This window comes from Acipenser ruthenus, chromosome 3, assembly GCF_902713425.1.
Source record: "Acipenser ruthenus chromosome 3, fAciRut3.2 maternal haplotype, whole genome shotgun sequence".
Classification (NCBI taxonomy): Eukaryota; Metazoa; Chordata; class Actinopteri; order Acipenseriformes; family Acipenseridae; genus Acipenser; species Acipenser ruthenus.
In genome coordinates, this window is record NC_081191.1 from 106,665,031 (window position 1) to 106,677,274 (window position 12,244).

The 12,244-nt window shown below is 45.8% G+C and overlaps 1 protein-coding gene across 1 annotated transcript; it reads right to left on the reverse strand.

Moving 5' to 3' along the window:
• Positions 1 to 597: 597 nt before the first annotated feature.
• On the reverse strand, positions 598 to 10,743 carry LOC117394637 (uncharacterized). Its single transcript, XM_059020737.1, has 23 exons — positions 10,672 to 10,743; positions 10,411 to 10,463; positions 10,078 to 10,170; positions 9,874 to 9,998; positions 9,623 to 9,766; positions 8,656 to 8,733; positions 7,439 to 7,609; positions 7,211 to 7,307; positions 6,718 to 6,941; positions 6,191 to 6,344; positions 5,757 to 5,965; positions 5,512 to 5,629; positions 4,641 to 4,843; positions 4,260 to 4,377; positions 3,608 to 3,777; positions 3,186 to 3,283; positions 2,796 to 2,917; positions 2,633 to 2,680; positions 2,292 to 2,475; positions 1,680 to 1,797; positions 1,332 to 1,419; positions 1,124 to 1,222; positions 598 to 732 (listed from the first exon to the last, which is right to left on the reverse strand). Exons 1-23 carry the CDS (start codon positions 10,701 to 10,703, stop codon positions 617 to 619), a joined length of 2,862 nt encoding a protein of 953 aa, XP_058876720.1. The 5' UTR covers positions 10,704 to 10,743; the 3' UTR covers positions 598 to 616.
• Between the last annotated feature and the right edge of the window lie 1,501 nt (positions 10,744 to 12,244).

The following is a 12,244-nucleotide window of genomic DNA, read 5'->3' on the forward strand; positions in this document are numbered from 1 at the left end:
ACAGTGGGTGCCCAGGACCAGGGTTGAGAAGCACTGCTCTAGGGGATTTTCATGGAATTGAATCCTATTTGCACAACAGCAGTGCTAGCTCTAAAAACAGGTTACAACTTACCCCTCCACTAACTAGGAAGGCAATGTTTCCTCCTAGGAGTACATGTTGGTACCGATTGCGAGGGGAGGGTGAATAAAAACATATTCAATTTATAAACTGTAAAAATGTGGCTTGCCTATGAACACTGTGGTAGAAACTGGACCAAATCATTCTTTGATACCGTTCCCTTCAAAAGGGCAAAAGGTGTACAGGCATGTAAAAAAGGTCTAGTTGATTGTTAGAGATCTCGTCACCCTCAACCCATGCTTGAGAGTCACACAAGTTTTACTGCAAACCCTCTTCATTTCATGGCTGAAAACCAAAAGTTTTAAAAGCATCATTTAGTGAGCCAACAGCAGAATCCTCTCATGGTAAAGCAAGCTACTGAAAAAGGACATTCAAATGTTAGCTGAATAAGGCTGCAGGCATCATTTTAGCCATCCAATACCCAGTTAATTCAGACCCATTGATAGATGAAAATGTGAAAGCTAAACGGCACGAGACAATTTCAGGCAAAGATTTTTATTAAATAGAAACCCAACATCGCATAGCTTTGGCAGCAAACACTACAACAGCAAGTAGAAGGACTCCCACTGCAACTCCCAAGACTAGAATATAGGGGACCAGAGGAGTCGCCACACCTGAAAAGCAGACAATGGCAAGCATTAGGACCCTGAGGAAGCTACACAATACCCAATGTGTGCACTGGGGGAAGAGATGCAAGTGTTGGGTACAAGAGGCAGAGCTAGTTAGCCTGGAGGGCTTAGTTTGAAAGCACAGCTACTGGTTACATTATGTAGCGTGCCTGGGACAAGCATTTGTTTGGCTAAAACTTGCAACAGAAGGAGGTCTAGAAAAACCACAGCCCCTGCAGGTGCCATATTGGCTCCAGATTCCCCTTTGGTGTAATACACAAAGCTTATCATGCAGGAGCCAAAATGGCAGCAGTTTCCTAACCTTCTCTGTCACCATGCAAAGGAACGCAATTACAGGGCAGGCAGGGGATTAGTGTCTTGGTGCTTTACTGCTTACCGGCTGCTTGAACACTGGCAACTTCCCCCTCGGGTGCAATTTGGACCGGTCCAGCAGAAATATAGCCTTTGACAGAGTCAGCCAGCTCAACACTGCGGGCTGGAAGACATACCCCAAAAGAGTTGGATCCAAAAAGGAGCAATTGGGAGTCGATAGAGCATACAAATGGGTATCATCCACTGCAGGAGAGGTCCTACACCCTGCCTACCTGATCTCTTGTCTCCAGCGATACAGGTCTGATTGCAGACACCTGCCTTCCCAGAAGCACAAACAAGAGCTAGACAGTGGAAGTACATCTACAAAACACAAAGGTCAGACAGTGTTAGAGCCCTAGTTCAGTCAAATACACAGCCAGCCAATAGAAAGCCATTTCTAGAGCAGGACTGCCCATTTCTGACCTTGGAGTCATTCCACACCAGTTTAACTAGGGAGCCACTTCAGGGTCTGGATGGAGGTTTAAACTATCGTTTGACATGGAGTAGATGGACATGCATTAACCCGAGGGCGAGAATGCAGATCAAAAGGTTCGGGTTGAGCTCACTGAAAAGTTACCAACCTGTTGCCACAGGGCATGGTTTGCAACAGACTGAGCCTGGACCTCAAGCCTCTTGGTGAGAGGGCTGGCAGACACTGGGTGGAACCGGGTCTTGTAGGAGTCACCACTGACCAGACAGCTGCAGAAAGGAGGAGATGACAACATTGGAGGCAATCGCACACTGGGTTTCGTGGCATGAAGTACAGGACAGAGGTATTCATTTTAGGAAACTACTGCATCCTAGCACATTTGGAAGCCTCCAGAAAAGACTTCCTAGTGTATTATACATGCAGTTCCCACCAGAGGGAAACTGTCATGGTGTGTTTTCTACCATATGTAGGTGAACACCAATCAAGGCAAATGCAACTCATTTCAGAAGTACATGAAACCAAAGCCCATTGCAATGCTGAAAAAGGCCTTTGCCAGGTCACGCCGACAAGATTACAAGTCATACCCATCTATGCATCCAGGTTATCATGCAATGCAAGTTACTGCAAGTCTACAGCATAGTAAGAGTAGCAAGTAAAGTTTAGACCTCTACCAAGCACACATTTTAAAAGCTAGCATAAATGACAATGAAACTCCAGCTCAATACCATCTGCCTGCTTACTCTCGTCACCCCCACCCCCTTACCCGTCAGTGACCAGGTCCCATTGAGGGGTGGCGTCCAGTTCAGGGGTCTCTGTGGCCCAGCAGTCCCGCAGGATGAGGTGGTCAGCCAGGTTCTGGTGGTGGAGGAGCACAACCTCCAGGAACAAGGGCTCCAGCCCAGACTTGGACACTGGGAACTCCTGATAGAACCTGGAGAAGGTCACATCTGGCAGGAAGGAGAAATGTTGACGGAGCACCCATCACTGCTATGCTTTTAAAGCGCTTTACGTGTATAAACACCATTCCTGGTGGGTTATGGATGAAAGACTACAGAACCTGGCCATTAAAGGTAGGTGGGTATGAAGGGTGTACCAGGTACCAACCTCTTGCTAGACGGGCCTTCAGATTCAGAACATCTCTAGCTTTGGGGCCTGGGAAATCAAGAAATGGAGTCATAGTAGTAGGTGGATACTGGTAGTCAGGATAAAAGTTGACCAACACTGTCCCGGGACTGGGCAAGTTAAAACTAGGCACTAGAAGCCATACCTCTCTGCTCAGAGCTGTAAGGATAGAACTCCAGGGATCCAGAGTAGGGGGCAGGGACAGCCTTCCTTTCAGCTAGCAATTTCATGGTGTCGTTGAGGGGGTAGCGGCAACGGATGGTCAGCCTACGGGAAACACGTTGCACAGAAACCACTTCATTGGAGTAGTATTTGATAAGACTACCAAGGTCTTTAAAATGCAGTTGAAACACATTACTGTACACCATTTCCAATTTATTAAATGGTTCCTTCAGAGGTAAATCTTCACAGGAAGTATACCGTTATCTATTGGACAGCGTGCCCCAAAGTCTAAAAAGTCAGTATCGAGAGGTGCCAGTGTAGTTAGCAGTGCCCATTTCAGGCCTTCTAGAAGTGCAGGACTCCTCATGCTCACCTGTATTCAGAGTCCCTGGTTATGACTGGAGCATTGGCTGGGAACAGCGCTCTGGTATACACCACCTCATTCTCATAGATCAGGTAGTTCTCCACAATCTGAAACATTGCCATATCAAGCCATTAGTACAAAGCGCCCCCACCCAATACTAAATTAGAATAGCAGCCCCATTTGAAAAATCTGTATTCCAATAGCAAATTTTAAAAAGACACACCAACAGGAGTTGCCACTTGGGTTTGTCAAATATGCAATTAAAAGCAGTTCAAGGGGAAGCAATCTTGGAGTAGTGTTTACGAGGGCAGACATGCCAGGCTAGTCCACAGCACTTTTAGGGATACGTATTGCATCTTGTACAGTCCACCAATACAAGACCTGTATGAAGGGCTATTGCACGAGTCTACAGCACCATGCAGGAAACCCACCTTGCTCCTGGTCCCACACGTGTTGACAGTGAAGGTGAAGAGAGCCCTGGTTGAGTCAAACTCTTTGGGTTTGCAGGTCTTATCCAGCAGGGTGGTCTTGCTGGGTTCCACTACTGGTATGGGCTCCATGGTCACAGCCACCACTGTCATCACACCATTAGGCATACACACTGAAGAGAATGGGGTGAAGTTGAAGCATTCCATGAGAACTTGCTGCATGAACCAGTTCAAGATTGCCACACCAAATCGTGTACCAAGTGGCCTTGAGACAATACCTACAGCTATGGCCAAATGTCCTGTGGGACCCTGTAGAATTAATTGCTTCAGGTCAAACAAAGCCTGCCGAATACTAAAGGATCATGCCGTGGTGCAGGTTTACTGGTAGATGCCTTCACCAATATGGGTAGAAACATGACCGCAGACCAAGAGGCCAGGTAGACCATTTAGAAGTTGGGCAAATGGCATTACGGATTAAGCAATATGTAAATCAGTGGAATATTCTCTATAGCACTGGAGAAGGAGGAGTCGGGTATATGGCTAAAGCATATGTTAGAGATTGTTTAGTCAACACGTGTAGAAAATGGCAAGGCATGGAAGCAGGGAGGTGTAGAGCACCAAGACAAAGTCAAGCCCACTTTGGGGAGCTACTTACCTAGCAGCTGCTTGGCAGGAAATTGACAGCGCTGTACAGCGGATAGCACTGCCGCGAGTGTCCTAATATCAATTAGGGTCAGTTCTACTCGAACAAAGAGGCCTCGGAGAGAGATATCCTGGAAAGAGGGAGACAAGCGACACTGGAAAAACCCTTAAAACCATCCCAGTTTGATGGCACACCAACAGAGGGGCAGGCTTTCCAACCTAGTCATGCAGGGAGAACTACAGATTTACAAGGCTCAGGTTTGCTCACACACACCTAAACAAAGGAAAAAAGTCTCAAACCCAGAACTCGAGAAAGTAATCCTACAAAACACCCAGTTGAGCCTCTAGGGAGGCTCTGCCAAGTACATTCCTAATGGCCCCCAGAAATGTGTACCTCATAGATGCAGCCGATACTGAAGAGCGGCACCTCTAGAATAAACTTGGTCTGGTTGGTGAGGATGTAGCCCCGTTGAGCCGCCAGCCCAGAGGTAAGCTGGTGTTTCCCAATGTACACGGCCCAGAGGTGGTCCATGTTCCCACGCGTCACTTCAAAGACTAGGCTCTTTTCAGTACAAGAGCCCTTGATCACAGGAAGTACTGGGGAGGCAAGAGAACAGTCAAGAGCCTGAAGTGTATGCCAATAGAAAAGCCAGCCACACCTTCAGTAATGCAGTCAAGCGTCAACAGTTCAGACAGACAGTCTTCTTTGGGCAGCAGTGCATTAACATCATTTCTCTCAAAACAGCAAGCGCCAATAGGGGTGCATGGCTGTTAGTGTGGGAGGTGTATGCAAATCCCCAAGAAAAAAGGCAACCACATGCTAGCAGCAAACATTTTCTGGAGGCTTTCAAGCTAGCTCAACTGAAAAACGTGGAGACAGACACCTTCATGAGGGAATTCCCTGGGTGGGCACACAACCAGTGCACCAATCCTTAGGTTGAGAGACTTGGTCCAGCCAGAGGGTCTTCATGCCAACAAAGCTCTCAATTAACAATTGATCTAATTTGTTGATTTTGACTCAAACATTAAGGTCTCTTACAGTTGATGGTTTTAGAAATGCACTGGATTCAAGGTACACTACCCAACACATTGAGGCCTGAAGAGAAGTGTTGAATGTGTCCAGTTAAATCAAATAATTAGACCCATTAAGTAATTGAGAGCTCAAGGGGAACGAAAGCCAGAACACACTGTAGCCCGCCAGGAACCGAGTTTGACACCCCTGGTCTAGTCAGTGCTCAGGGACACTTCCCAGCCTTAATACTCACCGACATCCTTAATCTGACACACAATGGTTGCAGGGTGGAAATAAGGCGCATTCTCAGGGATGATGTTCAAGGTGTAGTTGATATTCAAGGTGAACTCCCTCACACCATTGCCAATATACTGCCAGAGAACAACAAATGGTGTAAAGAAGCAGTACAGTTGCTGACTGTTACTGGAGAATAGACCGGTACAGCTTGGGTCTTAAGCTTTTCGATCCATCAACATATAGGCATGCTTTCATCTCTACCTTTTGTGGGATGAGTGGGTGGGTGAAGGGGACCTTCAGGACAAAAGACTTGGTGCCATTGGGGTGCTGGACCTCAGTTAGCACAATGCCTTGGTTGATGGCCTCAGGAAGGGTCAGAGGAACCCCATTGATGGTGAAGTTCTTCAGCTCAACATCAGGGTTGAAGATGCCAAGGGTCACTGTGAAGACCTTCTCTGCTGGGATGGTATCTACGAACGCAGGCATTTAGGAGGTTAACAAGATGGAGAAGGATTTGCATTACAGATTTAAAGCCAGGGCTAGTGTTTTAGTCCAGGACATCCCCCACTGTCCCTCCCAGGGGCAAGAACCAAAGCAGGCCTAAAAAAGGGACATCATGCTTTAGGCTGCATTACACATTGGCACCAGAGCAAGGCCATTAAAATTCCATGCTGGAAAGCAGGCAGCGTACTCACTGTTGACGACAAAGGGGGTCTCAGCAATAGAGGGGGTGCGGACTGGCTTGAAGGAACGGTGCTGGGTCGCTTCCCACAGGTCATCTGCCCACTGGTGCTCAAGGTACAGGTCAATGGCGTAGATCCGGTTGTACTGGTTATTTATGACACGACTCTGAAGAGACAGAAGGGCATGGTCACGAGACTGAAGCAGGAGGTGGACTCCATTAAAAAAGCATGCAGAATCAAGGCTGGAAGGGAAGGTTAATTTGGCCAGTACACACTATGCAAGTCACAGCTCCCAACATGTAGATTAAAACCCGAGTAAATCCTGGTCAGTTAAAACTTCACTCGGCCACGGGAGCATTTCCCAGGTGTCTGGGATATCGGAAGCAGGTGGACTGTCAAAGTGCTCATCTAGAGAAACACCAAGGGCACACAATCTAGGGGTATATAGAGTCTGCAACACATCCAGAACCTGCCTGGTTGTCAGTGAAGGAACGCCAGAGCCAAACCCTCCACCCCCTCTCCTGTAAAACCCCCGTTACCTTCAGGTAGCCACCCTCCGCGCCATAAGGAACGGAGATTTCTATGAAGGTCTCATTCACTTTCAGTTCATAGTTCCGTCTACGGATAGTGGCAAGGTCAAGCAGCTTCCCCTCCACACCCATGGCAATACCCTTGTCCTGGAACTTCTCTATATGCAGGACCAGTGGAGTGAGCACTCTGGGTGCAACCCAAGCCAAATGTGTACCATCAAAAGTGCCAAGATCTAGGAGGGAAAAGACAGTTTGCTTTAAAAACTTGTATCCATTAGGGATTTCTGTATAAAAGGAAGTGCAAGCAGATGGCAAGCAATATGGCCATGATCATGGCCCTTGTTTGTAGAATTCTGTAGTGCTAGCATGCAGAGATGTTCCTTTTGTAACCTAGTAGTAGTAACTGTACTAGTAATTGTCCAGTTAAAAAAAGGACCACACCATGGCAGTCGTTTTACATGGCCTCTGGACCATGGCAAGATAGCCAAGCTTTAGATCTTACTCTTGGTACAGGCAGCAGAAGTGTCCACCAATAGCAGCATCCACCTTTGCTTGTAGAAGACAGTTGCCCGGATTGCTTCCACTTGGATTCCATTAACCTGGAAGAACATGGCATGAACTCACAGGCACAGAAGCAATACAAGTGTGCTTGGAGACACTGATGGAGCAATATGGACCTCTGCTAAAAACAGAACCCGATATTTTAATAGTGCTTTTGGAGAGGTCTTACTGTAAGCATTTCTGATTCCGGCATGTTATAGGGCGAGCGGAAGAGGATCCTACTGGAGGTGGAGTTGATCATGTAGCCCCGAGACTGGGCCACGGAGGCATTCATGGATTTGGCTGGCTGTCCGGTCTTGTGGAACACAACCTGCCACACTGACATGATAGCTTCCTGGGCCTGGAACACAGGAGAGACAGCAGCTGGTCAGAAGGTCTAGGGGCTAGTCTAGTTTTATGGGACTGGGGTAGGAGGCAAGAAGCTAAGTTGACTGGGAAAGTGTGGAGTGATTTTAGCTAGACAAGTTATGAAGCTTGAGAGTTCACACTTGCATAGATTAGCAGCAAGTCACAAGCCTGCATAGAATATAAACTAGGACTGAAACATATGCACTTAATATACACCCAATTAGGGATACGGTTGTGTACGAGAGACCAATCGGTGGGGAGGTCCAAGTGTGATGGTCTAGTTGCTACAGAACTCCGCTGCCAGCGAGGGATTGATGGAAACAGGACTCCACAGCAATACGTTGATCAAGTCCCAAGGCCTCACTTGGTGCCCTTCTTGCAAGCCCATCCTAATAGGCCAACGTGCATGGTCTTGCAGGAATGGTTACATGTTGCTCGTGTCACGACAGCTTTCTTGCAGAAAGGCGAGAGTCATGCCATGGATGCCTTATTCCCCAGACCCAAGCCCAATTGAACATCTGTGGGATGAACTTGGGCAGCATGTGGCTTCTAGGGCTCGGAGACCACTGAACAGGCAGATGCTTATCCACGCATGACAAGAGGAATGGGCCAGGATTCCACAAGACAACATCCAGAAACCTGGTGCAAAGCATGCATACTGCTTCCAACAGTGGCCACACATGCTAGCCTGTGACTTACAGTATCCCCTGTCCCCCCCCCCCATTACATCAGATGGTAAAATATCAATTGTTGGTCAGCACAGTAGAGTCACTGCAGCGAGACAAAGTCCTTTTTCAAATAGATCTAGTGCATTTTATCCAAATATGAGATACATTTGATGCTCATTCATATATGGCAGCATGAGCATTTGCAGCAAACAGCAATCATGTTATATTAACATGAGCCATACCTTTTGTTAAATTAGAAATATAGGACAGGTTGCAGAAAGACAAGCTAATAGTACTGCTCACAGCAAGATGCTACTGTGAGCTGGATAGCAGCTTGTAAACAAACAAACAGGAGTGGCTTTTAACTTACTGCAGGGAGAGCAGCTTGCCAGTCTTCAGTATCCATCCCCTCCTGAGCAATAACTGGCACATTTCTCCTTACAGATATCTAAAGATGACAAGGGGATAACGTTATACAATCATTTAGGTTCAGACCTCCCTATAGCTTAAAGACGATCTAGCAGCCCATCACTTAACAGAAGTAGATGGCTAGATCAGCCAAGAGGAACCCTGTTACAGGTACTGGGCTCTGAAGTCACAACCAGCCAGAATTAAGCCATGCAGCAAGAAGTCTGCTGAGAATTTGATACAAGCTTCTGAAGGAGTACAAGGTATAACTGTAAACAATCATGGACACTGCATTTTAGCAACACCAACAGTGGCAGGTTGCATTTGTTGCCTGGGTTTGGTAGAAGACTACGCAACCAGATTCTGTGTATTGGTGCTAGAGAAAGAAACAAATGCACCCCACACTTGCAATGAAACAGAACCACTACAAGAGTCTGTAGAAAGTGCCAAGCCATGAAAGTTAAATTAACTTTTTGGATATTATGTTGACTGTGGGGGGGGGGGGGGAGGAGGAGGAGGAGAGAGAATCAATCATTCACCTTCAGTTTAATGCTGTAAACAATATAAAATGCACAATTGTGCAAATATGGGAAGCAAAAAGGCAATGCACACCAATTTGGATTTGTAATCCAAATAAATCAGACAAAGGTTTCCAAAGAGATTCTACAATACTTGTAATTCAATTAGTGTTTGGTATTCTGTCCTAAACCAGTTTCAGTTGCAACATGTTGACAAAATAAAATATGGGGAAATATTGGTTGAATTAGAGTATTGTTTTATTAAAACTGGTACCACAGTGGCGCAAAAAGGTAGTTTAAAAAGAAAAGAATCTGCAGAAGGATAATGGACCAAAGGGTGAGGCATTATTGTGGGCAATGTATTATAGCTAGTGGGAGTACAGGTCAAACCCAGGACTGGAGAGGTCTTACCTCCATGTAGTTCTCTTCACAGACGATTTCGCGGGGGTACCACTGCTTGGTAGTACTGCACGTCATAGAGAATGGGTAGTAAGTCTCTCTGCTGAACTGGTCGATGCGAACGAAACGGAACCTCAAGCTAAACTCCGAATCACTCTAAAAAGAGAGAAAAGCTATTAGTTTACAAGGCGATACTGTCGCTTGTAATAATGTTGCCATACATACGGAGCTGGCCGTGTGAAGTGTGACCGCACAGGACTCACATTGCTGGAGACGTGACAAGCAAAGAAAGAAGCCCTGAATATCAGGTCGCCGGGGATATTAATAGAGTAGGTAAAGCCACAGGATGCGGCGTATCTATCGTCCAGAGGGTGAATGCCGTCGTTACCTAAACACAAAAAAGGCTTATTTGTATGTTGAGGCATCCTGCAAATACAATTTACTGTTACCGATCAAATCATATTTACCAATGATATCGAAACGAAAGTTCCCTCCAATTAGGAAGCTTCTTTTCGTAGTCAGCCAGAAGTATCGGTCCCGACACTCATTAACAAAGGTTCCTGCGGGCAAAGAGGCGAGAGACTTACTCTCACTTGCAGTGGTTCAATAACTATTCAGAGAACTAACAGGTTTTAATGCCGAACACAACGTTGGATATACGGCAGATACAGTGCGCTTTTAAAAGAGCAAGACCGTGCTAGGGCAGAGACAGCTTGTAACATTTCAGACAAACTTCCCGTTTAAGCAGGTCAAGTGGCAGCTACAAAAGACCACGGAACAATTAAATAAACGCCACTTACCTGGTGGCGCTTGCGCCTTCGCATCCAAAGGTAACAGCATACACAACACAACTCTGAGGAGGGAAAAAATACATGCAAGAAGTGTTATTCAGACACACGCTGTATCCTACACAAACTCGGGTGTACTCAAGACACTGCATACCTTTACACGACAACGCAAGAACAAAACATATAGAAATGAAATACAGTAACGCAAGCATCTAAAACCGCGTAGACATTAAAGACATAAACAAAACAAACACTATAACACATCAAACTCACCCTAAAAGGAGTTTACAATCCATGATACCCATCCTTCGTGCCAAAGCCAGCCAGCAACCAACCCGCAAGCTGCACAGCGTGTATTTATAATAAAGAAACCGATATACTCGCTTGCTAGAGTAGGACTGGTTACAGGATTATAAAGCCGCCTGAATTAGCTTGCAACCAATCGGGGCGGCAGCACCTGAGTTTAATAATCCGTTTATTGGAATGATCTTAATTATTGACAAATAGGAGGGTGTTTATCATTTGCCCCCTCCCGAGGCAAAGCCGAGGAGTGTTGGGTTAATCTTCAGAGGGTTTTGATTACAACAACGGTATTTAATAATATAAATACACATAATACAGTAGCGCTAAGTAGCGTGCAATTTATACCGTTTTACAATTTCAGCCGTGAACCAGTGTTTCACCAAAAGGTTCACTGATCCGAATCACCCGCAGCGCTTCATACTATAGTGCCACCTAATGGTAGATCTGCACAACCCAATGTCTTTAAAGCTAAGGCATTACCAAAATGCAACCGAACCATCAATAATAGTGACATTGTGGACAACTGCACCATTAGTTTACAGCGAAGGCAATAACCCGTAACATATTTTTGATACACATTATTAAGCAATTATGAATGCTCTCAGTTACTGTATCTTCTCAAATGTTGTTTCACTAAATGGTAAGGCATCTTGATCTCCTTGGAGTGCTTCGTAATCCATTGGTAGTAATTTAAAAATGTAAAATGAATATTGTAACAACCCCGGTGTAGGATGTTTCACGTGTTGTAATAAAGACACGACAAGCTGTTTGTGTATAGAACCATGATGAACCCCGTGACAACGCACAGGCCAAGGGTAAAACAGTAACTAGCATGCATAGCGTAATGTGATATAACAATAAGCCACAAGGTGGCGTAGTTTACATAATAACTCTACAACATCTCCCTTTTTATATTGGTCCACTTTCCTTAATTACCCTATAAGGGAGACACAAGCAAGAGTGAATTGACCAATCGATTACATAACACTTGGTTTGATTACTATTAGTAGTATTCATAAACACTTTTTTTTAAAACATGCCTTTCTGAGCAGAAAAGGAAAAGAAAGAAGGAGAGAAAAAAACACAAACAAACTTGAACTGAACCCTCCTGTAAAGTCCTAAACAGGTAACCTATTATTTTGCTGTTAGATCAGTTACAAATTGAGTCTGTCTAGTGTTTTTAACTGTCTTCCACTGCGAGAGAAGACAGGGATCTTGTCCGCAGGGAGCTGTTTCACTCCAGGTGTGGTGCTGCACTCTCCTCTGGCTGGTGTGCTTGGCCCTGAAACACCAACCGGTGTGCTAACTTGCTTGAAGTTCTCATCCTCGTAGCCCTCTGGAACAACAGCTGCATACTCTCCCCTTTCCTTACTTGGTCTAGCAATACTGGGGTTTGTGAGCACCTCCGTTGGGTCGTGAGCAGGCAGTCCATAGCCTTGTGCAACTGGTTGTTCTGCAACTCGCAGATCCACGCGATTACGGTGGTAAAGGTTACCCTCTACATCCACCAGATAAGAGCGAGGCGCAACCCTCTGTACACAGG

Excerpts from the sequence above, each read along its gene's own strand:
- LOC117394637 (XM_059020737.1), bottom strand. The coding sequence starts at position 10,703 with ATGGGTATCATGGATTGTAAACTCCTTTTAGG. Across the intron at positions 9,767-9,873 it reads CTTGTCACGTCTCCAGCAAT|AGTGATTCGGAGTTTAGCTT; the intron begins GTGAGTCCTGTG and ends CTCTCTTTTTAG. Across the intron at positions 4,378-4,640 it reads GTATCGGCTGCATCTATGAG|GATATCTCTCTCCGAGGCCT; the intron begins GTACACATTTCT and ends CCCTCTTTCCAG.